We start from the raw sequence: 15,245 nt of genomic DNA on the forward strand, positions 1-15,245 counted from the left end.
TACTTTTAGTTAATTTAAATTTTTTTAAATTATTTGATTGTGAGGTCCCGTCTGCCATAGGCGTATTTTGCTTAGCTAGGTTGTAATTAATATATTGTAGACAGAAGGAGTGAGTATCTCAGAATCTATTGGTCGGTATAAAAATCAGGAAACAGATAAGTATATGGTGGATCAGTACTATAGTTTAGTGATATCTTGCCATAGTTGAGGACACACTCACAACTTAACTCTCAACTCCATAGTCCATACTCATTGTTAGTACACCTAACTCTATTTATAGTAATTCAACAATCGATTGAAATCAATTTAGAAACTCCCGGATAAATACCTTGAGAGCAACCGAATGTTTCTAGAAATTTATCTCTAACGTTTACGATGTTGTAGAGAGGACAACTATTTAGTTAGCTTTGTTGTGAAGTTTACAACTAGAGATTGGGGCATTCGCTCGTCTGTCACGTGACCCACTCGTTATGTCCGCATTATTTCGCTCTCTGATTTGCTGTCGGCGCTTTACGTCATCAATACTAGAAGAGAGTGTGTTGTACAAGACGGTCAGACGAGGGACGGTGAAATATGGATACACATCCGGGACTTGTCGGATTTCATCCATATTTGGAAATTTTCATTGTGCTACATTTCACACGACCTCTCGACGACATGCAGTGTGGCTTGCTAATCCATATTTGTACAGAATAGTCGCATTTGTAGGTGGACGGTTAATGAGGAGATGGTGGAAGAAACTGCCCGACAAGACAAGAAGAAGATATGTTGGTGTGTTGTCAAAGAGTGGACATTGGATATTTGTGGGTACTCTAGGAGCGTTTGCAGGTAGTGCTGGATATTATGCGTATCATTTGGAAGAAGCACCGATCTCTCATCGTAGAAGGTTGGAGTTGTGTGTGTGTGTGTGTGTGTGTGTGTGTGTGTGTGTGTGTGTGTGTGTGTGTGTGTGTCTTTTTGCCTGTGTCTGTCCGTCCATGTGTGCGTGTCCATGTGTGTGTCTGTCTGTGTGTTGTCTGTCTACATGTCTGTCCATGTGTATGTTTCTCTGTCTGTCTGTATGTGTCAGTCAAAGTGTGTACGTCTATTCGTGTGTGTGTGTGTGTGTGCCTGCGTGCGCGTGCGCACACATGTGCATTTGTATGCATGCCTGAACACATGTTGACATGTAGGTTTATGGCTGTTGATCAGAGCGAAATGAAAGAAATTGGAGATTATTTGTTCTCACTTGAAATGGCAACAGCTCAAGGTAAACTCAATTTATTCATTTGGTTGTGTATGTCTGTTTGTTTGTTTGTGTATGTGTGTGTGTGTGTGTGTGTGTCCATAAGCGTGAGTGTGTTTGTAACTGTTTGATTGGACTGCAAATTAAGTATTGTTGTTGTCATTTAGGAACTGTGTGTTGACATATACATAGACAGACAAACAGACGAACAAACACATTAAAATTAAATGACAATATTAATTAAATTGGTTTACCTGCTCTAGAAACTTTATGTGCTACAGAGCCATATTGTCTGCATTGTATCTCTTTTGCTACCCCAACTACACATCAAACAACAGAACATGTCATGCACCTCATTCACTCCCAACCATTCTCTTTGTATTACATTCTTTCACTCATATTGATATCAATCAACACAACCAATAAATACGTATTTGTACTGTCTGTCTGTCTGCATTCACTTTGTCATTTTTCCTTTTTCTATCTCGCGTACCCTTCATGTTTTACAGACAAAATTGTATCTGCTGGTCATCCCAGTTATGCAAGAGTTCTTGGTGTTACCACAAAACTAGTGCAAGCCAACAAGTGGGATGAAGCGTTAGACGTCAACTGGAGGATTGTCATTATTGATGATCCTACTGTGACGGCATATGTTATGCCTGTGAGTGTTGAGTGTGTGTAACGTGTGGGTAAATGTGTTTATGTGTGATGTGTGTGAAGAGTGGTCAAATTGTGGTGTATACTGGACTGTTGGACATGATGAAGACGGACGACATGTTGGCTGTCATTCTGGGACACGAAATGGCACATGCAATTATGGGGCACATGGTGAGGGTAGTGAGAGGGCTGATTGGTTGTTTGGCATTGAGAATTTGGCTTATGTTTATATGCGTGCGTGGACATACACACACACACACACACACACACACACACACACACACACACACACACACACACACACACACACACACACACATGTGCACACACACACATACACACACGCACGCACGCACACACACACACACACCTCTGTCCTGTTCAAAAGCTACCGTAAAATGGTCACGCTTGCCTCCAAGAGGCAACAAGTCTGATGAATGAACATTGTGCTTGCTAGAATCCTATACATCTGTGAACTGTCAATCCTCCTTTACTTCTGAACCATTTGAAAGAATTTGAACATTGGATTGCACCCTGTTGTTCCCTTATAGGTTTCCTTCTTTCTTGCATACACTTGTGTCTCTCCTCATCACTCTGTCTTCTAAAGGTCCTGGAGCACACTTCACGCATCACATCCCTGACAGCCACCGGAGCACATGTTCCCATTCTCTCTCTCCAACGTTCCAAACCATCACGACACAATGTACTCCAGCCTGTTCTCAACCTCACAGCCTCATCATACCATTCCTCCTCTAATTCTTCAATGTCTTTAAAATCTCTTCTCATCATATCTCTCCATCTCTTCTTTGGACCACATCTTGGGCAGGGCTGAGTCAACCAACCAAATAAGGTTGATTTTGGTATTCTATGGTCTGGCATTCTAGCTAGGTGTCCCAACCATTCCAACCTTTTCCTCTTCACTTTCTGAGATGCAGTCTCCTCATCTCCCCACCTCCTCCTCACTTCTGCCATTGTGATGTGCTCAGACCATTGTTGCCTGTTGAAAATGCCCAAGATACTTCTAATGCATCACACACACACACACACACACACACACACACACACACACACACACACACACACACACACACACACACACACACACACACACACACACACACACACACACACACATGCATGCACGCACAAGCATTTTTTAAGTTTGGAATAAGACTTTTTATTGAAAATTTTATATCTAATTTAAAACTACTTTTAATTTATTGTTTTAAATTTATTTTTAAAATTATATTTTTATATTATTTTCTAATTTTATTTTTAATTTAGCTTGATTTGTATGGCATAAACAAGCAAGCTGTATATGTGTGTGTGTGTGTGTGTGTGTGTGTGTGTGTGTGTGTGTGTGTGTGTGTGTGTGTGTGTGTGTGTGTGTGTGTGTCAGACTTTCCTTATTTGTTCTCATCACCATTTGTCGGTTTAGGGAGAGAATGCAAGTCAGGAGCAATTAATTAATTTTTTCTCATTGATCATTATTACTCTCGTGTGGTTCCTGCTGCCTGATGTCACAGCTTTCTTCACTCAGTGGCTTGAGAAAAAGCTTACAGACGTGAGAGCTCACCAAACACAACAACCCACGCACTCGAGAACAACACAAAACCGTCTTGTTTTTCTGTAGGTGTTCATGAAGCTGCCATATTCAAGAAAACTAGAGGGTGAAGCAGACGTTGTGGGTCTCATGTTTGCAGCACGTGTGAGTTAATTTATAATATCAATAGGAAATCCGGGGATACCTAGCTTGCATTAACACGTGACCATTGTAACGTGCGTTAGACAGTTTTAATTTAACATACAATAATTAATATAATTTTATATGTAAAGTCTCTTTTACTGACTTGGTGTTAAATTGTCTGTAAGAGATTTGTTGAGTATCATAGCAGTGTTTGAAACATTACATTTTAATACAAATAAATAAATAAATATTTAATCAATAATTAATTAATTAAACCAGAAATTGAAATGATTACCTGTTGACATGGATACGTATTTCACCTGTTTGTATGTCATCAACATGCTGATTGATAGTTTCATACTACAGGCGTGTTACGACATTCGTGAGAGTTCAGTTTTGTGGGAGACTCTCGCAGTAGCCGATGGAGACAACCAACCGGTTGAGTGGCTATCGACCCACCCAGCGCACGAGACACGAGCCGGATACCTCGACATGATCATTCCCGACTTCATCGAATACAGAAAGAAATGCAACTGCGACGATTTAAAAGGCAATTTGTATTGCAAAACTCTCACACATCAGAGTGGATCGATTGATGTTGTTCTGTATTGTCTGTTGCAGATCGAGATTTGAAGGCATTCAAAGAGGTCGTGTGTCGTGAAGTGCTCGAGAAGAGACGACAGCAGAGAAATCAACGAGGCATAAATCTTTGAATGTGTAGCAGCTTTACATGCACATTGTCGTCATACGTAAATCAGACTGTTTACAGACTAAAACTATCGTCAAATTCTTTTATAAATTTCTGTTGCCTAGGCAGGCATGCAGGGTTTTTCGAGAAGTTGGCTTTGTATGAGTGGGTGGAAACATGCAATAGAGGAAATGGACAGAAGTACATGCGCAGTTTGTCCTTCGATTTTGTGCAATACAAAAACATCATTATTTTAAATTAGACACCGGCAATGTGGAGTACAAGTTACGCATGTGTAGTTCTAAAACTACGCATTCGCATTACCAATTATAGCACAACTTACAGAGAAATACAAAGTTTGCAGAGTTTCAAGTTGTCCATGTATAATAGTACTGTAACAACATTTGTACTGTCTGATCAAAAGCTGTGAATAGAGACACCTTACTCTAATACCTAGGGTTAGTAAAAATAAAAATTAAAAAAGAACAAAAATTAATTAATAAAAAAGTTAATTAATAAAAAATATGTAATTAATAAGAAACCAATTAATAAAAATTAATTAATTAATGTTAATTAATAATAAAATTTAAGAATATTATTTTATAAAAAATTAATTAATAACAAAATATTTAACATTAAATAATTAATAAAAAATTAATTAATAAAAAATTAATAAATAAAAAATTTATTAATAAAAAATTAATTAACAAAAAATAACTAATAAAAAATTAATAAATAAAAAATTTATTAATAAAAAATTAATTAACAAAAAATAACTAATAAAAAATTAATAAAAATAATTGATAGAAAATAAGAGCAACTAAGGTCACAGATTGACACCTTGCCTCCTTCACTATTCCAACTTTGATTAGCTAGAGATGCTGTTAGTCAGCTAGTGACCCACAAATATAACTAACTACCTTATAGGACCTATTTAAGGTGCCCCTGAAAAATAATTATCAACCCAGAATGCAACACCTCTTAAAAATAATTATCCCTTGAATGGCAGTAAGGGGTCACCTACTGTCTGTTCACCATAAGCGTGAACTTTGAAATTCATCAATATCTCTGCTGTTTAGTGGACTTTCGCGATGATCTCGGTATCATTAGAAACCGCTAGGTCTGGCATTTCTGTTTATCAAATTATCTAAGCCCTTTCTACAAACGAAACGGAAGGATAGTACTTGTGCATATCAAACACAAACGGGTGGAGCAATGGCTATTATCCAATTATCTTGTAAGACCAACGGATCAGCAACTGGAACCATTTAAGATAATTGGTATAACATGGTCCAACTGGGGCAGCTCTTAGTGCTCTAATGTGCACACCTGGTGTGACCTCTACTTCATTACTCACTTCCGAGTTCACGCTTATGGTGAACAGACAGTAGTTCCATAGAGCCCTTCCAGCAGCATTGAGTAACAGACTGCCACCACAACTGCAAACTGCATATTGACTGGTTAACATACATTATTTAATTAAATACCAAATATGATGTAATCACGTGACAATGTATAAAATTAACAAAATTTCAGGATTCCTGACATCACAATACAACAATGATCATGCAGTATACTATATGCGCATTGTAACATGTTCTGTCAAGCTCCTTTGCTGTCCTGTTTCCGACGTCTCATCTTGTTGAAAGGCTCAGAATCACCTCAACTGGACGTGCCTTTTGTAACATCATCAAGTGCAGTAGAGAGACACACCAACCAGTTGGACTGGACCTACTGTCTCTAACGTATGGAACACAATGGGTTGATCCATCTAAGCATGTGACTTGTTGAGAGCACGTGGCTTGCTTGTCAAGCTGTCAACAATCACTCATCACCCAACACCCACCCACATCAACTTTTACACTGACACACTTATTGAGTGATAAGTATGGCCAGCAAGTAAGTGGCAAGTCATCATACAACAAATCATTTAGATATTAATATTACCTCAAATATGAAGACTAATTATTCTCAGACTCTCAGTAATTTATCTTGATAAGGCCTCCCAACCATACAATTTAATTAATATTAAAGACAAACAGTCAAATATGGTGGTGTTATAATATTGTCAGTAGTGATGCATTGGTACTCAACAGACTTGCATCATTAGCAGATTGTCTTGTAGAAGACAAAAACGTCATACAGTAGTGTATTGGAATTTGAGATAAAATGTAAATCATTATTGTCTATAAAGTTTACAATATATTTGATATCAATAAGCAAACAAAAAGCAAACAAACATATAGACATGACAATCAGCACTAACTGTAAAATACACTTCATCAATCTTGTGACTGTATTGTGTTACTAATAAGTCTGTACCTTAATCTAACGTTCTAAAGTACTTCAGCATCCGAACTAGTCCAAGCAGATTCTTGACTAAATTTAGAAAAACAATTGATATCAATATGACATTACATAGACTGACTTGCTGGCATGTCTTACTGGATGAAATCTGTAAACCTTGATGCTCTTCTGGTCTCAGAGATTGAGCAATTCTCAGTGATTCAGTAAATGTTTCCTCAGCTTCATCCAACTGTGAGAGACGTATCTGACACAGACCGATGTCGTGTAGTGCTGAAGAACAGAGATAAAATTACTATGGTCACATCTGATAAATAACAACTAATTGATATTAACACGATTTCTCAATCCATGTACTTTAATAAAATATACAATTAAATAATCATTGGTCCATGTTTTAATGTAAAGTACCAATGCACACACACACACACACACACACACACACACACACACACACACACACACACACACACACACACACACACACACACACACACACACACACACACACACACACACACACACACACACACACACACACACACACACACACACACACACACACACACACACACACACACACACACACACACATTTTGGCACAGTTTCCTTACACGACACTGAACATCATCTCCCACTTCATACCTAATCATCCGTATTATACAAACAAACAACTGTATACCAATAGCTTTTTGTACTGGCTGTAAAACCATTGTAGGAGCTTCAACTTTCATTTGCATGTAGAACAAATCTTTAGCTCTGGCATAATCTCTCCAAGTATATGCTTTCCTTGCTATTAGTTTTAGCACTACACATACATGAATAAATGCATCAACAATGGAAATATTAGCAAACTAGACATCACAGAGCTCATACTAGTGGCCTTCTCATCTATAGTCTCCTCATCAATTTTCATGACATACGTAGTAGCAAGGAGCCTCAACACTGTAATCAGTAAAGTTATTATGTACTGCAAAGCAAGTAGTAGAAACATCTCACCTTCCAAAATTTCTTGATCACAATTTGGATAAAATAACAGTATGTTGAGAGATTTAGTAAATGCTTCTCGTGGTTTATGGATTCCTTGTATTTGTTCAAATGTTGTCTTTCTTTCTAGCGTATGACAACTTCCAAGAAATACATAACCTAGAGCACAAATACAATTGGAATGCAAACACACAGATATAATAAACATTTAATACGCATAATACTGCATACATAGACCAGCTTCACGACAAGGTGGTAACTGCTTCTGTTCTCTAATTTCTACAGACTGTTCAAAATGCTTTAAAGCATCAGTGATGTTGCCCGTGAAATAATATATTCTACCAATCAACATGAGAGCTGAACAGAAAACATACAACCTTTAATATGATGTCATGTTGAGTCAAGAATGTTATCAAACTATCAGCAATTTTCACATGATCAGAATGGTCCTCCTGCTGGTACAGCTCTAATACTTTCTTATAACACGTCAGAGCTTCAACTAAATCACCTCTCTCCTTGTGTGTTTCTCCTAATTCTGCTATTACTGCATAATATAAATAAAAGTTAAAGCAGTATTGTAATACAAAAAACGTTAACAGATACAGAATTATACTGACCAAAACATAGTCTGCTACGTGAATCAGGCATATTAGCCTCCTCAACTTTCCTGATCTCTTTCAGTTGTTCAATGCACGTTTCCATGTTTCCTAATTTCCTGTTACATCTAGCAACTTGCAGTTTACCTACAATAACCAGAATTAAAAACAAACCAGAAAATAACTTCAGTAGTACACAAAACGTATTAACAATCAATTTACGTACAATTGAAAATCTCTAAACTTTCTGATGGTAGGAAAGACTGAGCAATAGGCAAAGCTGATTTTGATATTTCCAATGCTTCTGTAAGCTTGTCTTTTGATCGATTAGGTCTGGTAATCTCACACTCACACTTGAGCCTCATGACTACATAAAGACATGAACAAAAACAAAATCATAATTTTACTGTCTATCTGCACTTTCATTCTACATACAATATAACATATCCTTGCAATCATATATACAGAGTGTCATTCAAGTCAACTATCATGGCTTTGAGTCTACATTAACACTTTCTCTATCATAAACGCATGCTTTTTAAGTTTTAATTTTACACAAATACAACATGTCACGTGATATACAACAAAACCATAATGAAAGATTCTGCACATCTCAATACAGTTGACCCTAACACTCTTTAACTAATATTCCTGTCACTGACAAGCTCTAGATGCTTCCCATTTTACAAGTAAATAGTCAAAAATTGATTTATGAGAATTACAAAGATACAAAATATCTCACCCGCAAGATGCTCATGAAGAAAATGATAATAATCAACTTTGGAAATCAATTTCCACGACCTATCCAGTAAATCATCTGCTTTTTCAAATTCCCCAAAAGATAAAAAACAATTTGACAATATTGCCATCACTATATAACAGAAATCACAGTATGAGGTTAATTTAATAAAACTTTGACTTACCACAGCATTACATTCAACAATAAGAAAATTTATGATTCAAATTCTTTACCTATGATCTGATCATGTTCCTCCATATCATTTAACTTTTCCATCACTTGTTGGCATAATTTCATTGCTTTGTCTTGTTTACCCCTATTAAAGTAGTTCTCTGCCATGTTGCATTCAACTAAAATAAATAAACTGCCATTGCACCAAACACTACATAGACTAAACAAATTTGTCTTTAATTTAATACCAAAAGCAAATTCACGTCCAAGCTGTTCTCCAGAAGTTTTCATCACCAACATCAGCTCTTCCAGATAAAACTTTTCTTCTTCAAATTTGTTTAGTTGGTCATAGCAATGACGAATGTTCTTCAACACTACAACAAACAGTTAATTACAGTGAGAAAATAAAACAAGATATAAATTAAAATGTAATAATTACAGAAAATATACAAACTACTAGCAATACAATTGGGTACTTATAACAATGACAATAATGATCTATAAATCTGACTATCATAATCAATAAACAAAAACACCTCAAAATCTTTACAAACATTGAAATTCCAGTCTGAACAAAACTACTTACCTCAAGCTAATCAAAACAAAATTATAATTCAATTATTGATTATTTGATTATCATCACTAAATAAATATTTGCTTGTGTTGTCATCTAATCATTGCAAAAACCATATCCACTTAATGACAAGACAACAGATATAATGTCATCAAGACAAACAACTTATAAACTTACTAAAACTCAATTAACTGACACCTTCCCCGACCTTCAAATTAATTAATATAATTGAGTCTCAGTCAAATGTTGTCAGTTAGGAAAATGCATCAACAAATGTTTTCATACCTTCAAATGTGTCAATAAACTATCCATCATCTCTTTAGTGTAAACTACATATACTATTTATAATCACTGGATTACGTCACGTATTTCACACAACATCATATTCTGTTGTATGAACTTTCTAACTTTGTTAAATTAATTGTTTTCAAACAACTATAAAGTACTGAAATTGACATCATCAAACAAATTTATCCAGAAATTCTGAACAATACAGATGCACTCCTGGTCTATAAATACATCATCAAATGTCTTATCTTACCACATTTATGATGTTCATATATTTCTTTCTTCTCATCTGGTTTTAACTCATCAATCATCTTCTTGTTCTTCAGACTCAAATCTAATGATTCCTTAAATTTCCACTTTTGAATGTATGACTCACTCAAATGATACCTTGCTAAACAACACAAAGTGATAACCAATACACAACACATCTGATCAACAAGTGAAGATAAAGTTATACCTTCTATGAACCATTCACGTTTGACCTTATGTGGAAAACAGTCCAACTGCATCACTTTGTGGTACCATTTTTCACACAAATAACATGATGTGTTAGGAGACTGGACCAGCCCCAATGTAGAACATGTATACCTAACCAAATGCAAGCAAGTTGGTATTTCTACATCAGCTAGCAATACATGCTTAGCCAATGAATGCAAGTGAGAAGCAAGTTGAAGTCGTACATCACTTGGAAGGCAATACAAGTCCATTGTACCATGACGTATGTAAGACTTCATATTGTTGCAAACATCAGTTAGTTTACGTTCCATCTCATCTGGCTGCTGCTTGACACGTTCCATCACTGTTGACTGCACCAATGGATGAATATTCAAAGTGTAACCTTCTGCTGTCTCGTGCCATTCAACTAAATTGTGTGAAGACAAACTTGAGACACACAAACTGTATTCATAATTGGCACATTCACCAAACACAAGAGGACGAACGAGCTTCTCTGGAATGTCTCTTGAAGACAGAAATGATGCATATTCAAGTAGAGACAATGCTTTGGCATTCTCTCTTGCAACCAAATCAATGTCCATCAGCCATGTCAGATGAGCATGACTACAAGACATCATAAAATTTCTCACACTTTTTACAACATTTTTGTCACGTTCACTTATATCCAACTCATCAATATTCCTGTCACTCAACCGTTTCAAATCAGAAGGCTCAGTTACATCAGCTTTCATAAGCACTTCACGTAGACGACTTGCTCTAAAGTAATGCAACAGTTTGTCAAGATCCAATGCCAAACCCTCAAGTTCAACTTCATTTCTTTTCAACAGTTTGTAATATTCTTCATAACTTAGATGTGCCTTTCGCATATACGTGCCTGCATGAGCAAGCGCAATTGCTAGCTTTTCTATGGGAGGTTCAACTGACAATTTGGTGGCTGCCACTGTTTCTTGACTGTTGGACGGTTGACGACCAGACCACATGGCTACCGCTGCCACAGCATCTTCGGCTTCCAAACAACCAAGAGAGATGACATGATTTATTGATTTCTGTAACACAGAACAATCATCACATCGAGTTGTGATCAATACATGGACACGAGCAGATGGACGAGGAAGAATTTTAGGCAGAAAAGAGAGATCATCTGCACCATCATACACCAGCAACATCTTAGGAAGTTTGGAAATGTGGTTAAGCAGCACTGCATTCTTGTCTTCTAATGGATTGCTCTTGAGCTCATCAAATCGACTTTGAGAACGTGAAACAGAAGGAGAACTTAAAGACAAAACTGTGAGCTGCAAATAGACAATGTGCTCATTGTTAACACAAAACTACCAGTAATGTGAGTCAATGTGTTTACATTGTGTATGACTGAGTTTGTCAGTGTTGCCCATGATTCTGCATTGAAATACAGCACTCCATCACTATACAGATGTTTACATTGAAATGCATGTTTGGCTGCCAAAGATGATTTCCCCACTCCGCCCATTCCTTTGATCACCTAAATGCAATACACAAAACAATCAGTTGATATCAAATGTTTCATTGACACTGACATGTAAACACACCACACAGCAGAATTTCAATGACGTAGACACTTGTGGAGCCTTTTCTCCCCACATTGTGTTGAACAAAATTGTCAACTCTTTATGGCGACCACAAAATTGCTTTTCTTCAATTAGCTCATTGGGAAACACTATACCTAATACACAAGTAAGAGATCACACAATAATGGTGCAAGTTTTCTGATGTGCATCTGCAACTGTTACTGAATTATTACATGCCAAGCTCAACAATAGCAATAAATAAGATAATATAACACAACTACATCCAACATAAGCTTCCAGTAAAATGTAACAAAACCAGACTATTCTAGACTTTGTAAAGCTGCTTGAAAACATGAATATAAAATACAATCTACAACACCAACATCACAACATTATAGTCTCTTACTTGCAATGGCTTCTTCCTTCTTCTGCTCTTCAATCTCTTTTAGTCCAGCTTTTACCTTCTCTACAGTTGCATTGTCTCCTACCATCGACTGCCATTTGCATAGCATCATAAATGCTCGTTCCTTCTTTGTATGAACCTCCAGTTCTATCATCTCAACATCATATCTGCTCATGTTGAGACGATCAGCCAAATCACGCCACTTCTCACCCACAATGTCACACAAATCAAACAGCTGAGCTTTCAATGACCCACAACCTACAAACAATAAAGCAAATAAACTATATTTTCACATAACTGCCTGCATATCGTTCTCAACATTACGTACTGATCACAGACTTCTTTTCAGTGATGAAATGTCTCAGAAATGCAGCTGGAGTGGCAGCAGCATAAGCTTCATAATACATCAGTTTGCTGCTCTCAGTTCCGTAGTCACATATTCCCTTCATCACAACAGCTAATCCAGGACTGAAACTGTCTGTCGCTTGTTCCATCAAGAAATGAGCTTCTTTATCAATAGCTTTGATGTCGTGATCTCCCATTCGTTGTTTCAGTTCTGTCATTTCTCTGTCAAGTCTTTCAGTGTCCATCGACACTGATCCTATTGATCCAGATACAACTGTAAAACTTCTGTTTTCTTGTAGAAATTCCACTTGCTCATTAGCATACAACTCTCCTGCTTCAGTTGACTTGTATTCCTGTAGCTTCCCTTCTGCATACACTAATGGCTCATGTTCTTTCTCCATTTTCTCTAAAACCTCCATGACGTCATGTTTAGTAAGGCCTAAAAGTTTACTTTCCATACTTGCAAGAAGCATTTTCTTTTTGATGCCTACAGAAAGCTTCTTTTTCTTAATGCCTGCACAATCCTTCTTCTCCTTGATTTCTTCATTGTCTAAAACACACTCTAACAGCAGCTCCTTTACATATCGTGGACTGGCATGATACAATTTAGCAGGAACATACGATGACCACTTGTGATTTTCTCTTGTCTCAACAAGTTCATTCAGTGCTGGAGCAAGCATTTTGCTCACTTCTATGTAACGTGCACGAGATTGAACTGTTCCATCTTCCTTCTCTAACCCTCCACATTCTGTTGTTGTTCTCTTTGCCACCACAACTGTCCCATATTCTATTCCTCTCTTTCTGTCTTCTTCTCCAGCACAAATGCCCGTCATTGCAATCAAACCAACAGAAAAATGTTTTGCTACACTCAATACCACCACACTCCACCTGAGCTACCATGGCAACATTCAAAGGCAAATCATTCCATCCACGACATAAACGAAGGTTGTAAGGGAGATCAGTGTGAGCTCCTTCAAACTTGCTCTTTGTTTCGTGTTCAAACACGTGACGTGCAGCCTGCAGCTCTGACTCCCGAGGACAAACAATCAGCACATCAAAATGATCTCGTTTTGCCATCTCAACGTCAATGATGCAATAACCTAGAAACAAATGATCAATAAGCTGTAGTTTTGTTTGACTTGCTGTACAATCAACTTCACCTAAATCCATAATTAATTAATTAAACACCATATGATAAACACTAAATTAACATAAAAATGTGCATGTAATGTAAGGCATATTGTACATTGCAGATGACCGAATGCTAAAACTGGATGCTTACAATTTAAATTTGGTGGAGGATCTACTACCACTAAAGTGCATTCACACAGTAGCATTGACTCAAGGACACTTGAAAATAATTACAGACAAAAATAATGCACATAGCAAAGTCACTGGTTCTGTATTAGTATAATAAGTAGAACCTTTAATTCATAGGTAACATAGATGTGAAAGAAGACTACGCTAAGTAAGAAATAACGCTACATGATTGCCAGTATGAATGCCCTACTATGCGGTAGAGCTGTGATAGAACATGAAAGAATTAAGTGTTTGAAAAACAATCCAATCAACATTTTCTTTCACTTCTGGAGTGAGTTCACGCATTTCATCAAGGTAACAATAGCAGCTAGATAAGGAGGCAGCTCACTGGAAAACGTAGATAGAAATGTATGGATAAGGATCACATTACCATGTACAGACATGAGTTTTGCAAACTAGAAAAAGCTTTAGAGGGCATAGTCATTAAAATAATTAACTTAAGGTCTGATGATGACTTGGAAAGCTTTGAGAGAGAACAAATGTGTTAAGAAAACCAAGTTTCACTCGGTACCGACTCCAATTTAATTTGCGAATGAAATGGAATGAGACACAATACCCTTTATCTGAAAATGTATTGAAATTATTGCATACAATCTACACAAACAGAGGTGGAGCCTAGCACACATACACACACACACACACACACACACACACCACACACACACCACACGCACGCACGCACGCACGCACGCACGCACACGCGCGTCTGTCAAATCCGAAACTAATACAATCTACTTAACTTAATCACAGCAATGAAACTACGTCCTCACATGCAATCAAACCATATATATCGTGTCTAATCGGGTAATACACGACAGCAAATTAAATGCGCGGGAATTTTGTGTAGCTAGGCTAGGAAAGCTAAGAAAGCGCTTGTATTTCGCTCTCCTATAATAGCCTACGTACACCACAGTTGATACTGAAAACTTACCTTTCAATCGTCTTTCCAATAAACAAGGCACTGGATTTTGAAAATTGATATTAAATCGGCGCAACACGGGTCTGAGAGGTCGAGGCTTCAATTGCAAAACCCCTTCACAATTTGTGTATTGAAACGCTGCACAGGAGTTGTATTATGGTAGATGCGTGCGCTTGCTATATTTTATATTTTCGCTGTGAAGTAAAGCTCAAGAGTTTGTCAACATGCTAGACTCATTGGACTGCAAAGTATTGTTGTTGTCATTTTAGGAAATTTGTGCTGACAGACAGATAGACAGACAAACAGACGAACAAACACATTAAAATTAAACGACAATATTAA

General features: G+C 37.0%; 2 protein-coding genes across 2 annotated transcripts; one reads left to right on the plus strand and one right to left on the minus strand.

The window, feature by feature from the left end:
- Positions 1-105: 105 nt before the first annotated feature.
- Positions 106-4,515, plus strand: LOC134181189 (metalloendopeptidase OMA1, mitochondrial-like). The gene is made up of 8 exons (XM_062648413.1): positions 106-886; positions 1,173-1,249; positions 1,735-1,886; positions 1,946-2,053; positions 3,321-3,446; positions 3,516-3,590; positions 3,936-4,119; positions 4,191-4,515. The coding sequence occupies exons 1-8, from the start codon at positions 471-473 to the stop codon at positions 4,280-4,282; spliced, it is 1,230 nt and encodes a 409-aa protein (XP_062504397.1). The 5' UTR covers positions 106-470; the 3' UTR covers positions 4,283-4,515.
- A 1,990-nt stretch (positions 4,516-6,505) lies between these two features.
- Positions 6,506-13,741, minus strand: LOC134180918 (uncharacterized). The gene is made up of 19 exons (XM_062648102.1): positions 13,600-13,741; positions 12,648-13,526; positions 12,323-12,577; positions 11,938-12,071; positions 11,730-11,870; positions 10,374-11,664; positions 10,170-10,307; positions 9,318-9,428; positions 9,117-9,233; positions 8,887-9,015; positions 8,371-8,511; positions 8,166-8,291; positions 7,967-8,092; positions 7,780-7,905; positions 7,561-7,707; positions 7,438-7,506; positions 7,244-7,369; positions 6,703-6,834; positions 6,506-6,636 (listed from the first exon to the last, which is right to left on the minus strand). The coding sequence occupies exons 1-19, from the start codon at positions 13,739-13,741 to the stop codon at positions 6,581-6,583; spliced, it is 4,386 nt and encodes a 1,461-aa protein (XP_062504086.1). The 3' UTR covers positions 6,506-6,580.
- Between the last annotated feature and the right edge of the window lie 1,504 nt (positions 13,742-15,245).

This window comes from Corticium candelabrum, chromosome 6, assembly GCF_963422355.1.
Source record: "Corticium candelabrum chromosome 6, ooCorCand1.1, whole genome shotgun sequence".
Lineage (NCBI taxonomy): Eukaryota > Metazoa > Porifera > Homoscleromorpha > Homosclerophorida > Plakinidae > Corticium > Corticium candelabrum.

Excerpts from the sequence above, each read along its gene's own strand:
- LOC134181189 (XM_062648413.1), top strand. The coding sequence starts at position 471 with ATGTCCGCATTATTTCGCTCTCTGATTTGCTGTCGGCGCTTTACGTCA. Across the intron at positions 887-1,172 it reads CCGATCTCTCATCGTAGAAG|GTTTATGGCTGTTGATCAGA; the intron begins GTTGGAGTTGTG and ends GTTGACATGTAG. Across the intron at positions 3,591-3,935 it reads GTCTCATGTTTGCAGCACGT|GCGTGTTACGACATTCGTGA; the intron begins GTGAGTTAATTT and ends TTCATACTACAG.
- LOC134180918 (XM_062648102.1), bottom strand. The coding sequence starts at position 13,741 with ATGGCAAAACGAGATCATTTTGATGTGCTGATTGTTTGTCCTCGGGAG. Across the intron at positions 13,527-13,599 it reads CCCTTACAACCTTCGTTTAT|CAAAACATTTTTCTGTTGGT; the intron begins GTCGTGGATGGA and ends TATTGAGTGTAG. Across the intron at positions 11,665-11,729 it reads CAAACTCAGTCATACACAAT|CTCACAGTTTTGTCTTTAAG; the intron begins GTAAACACATTG and ends GTCTATTTGCAG.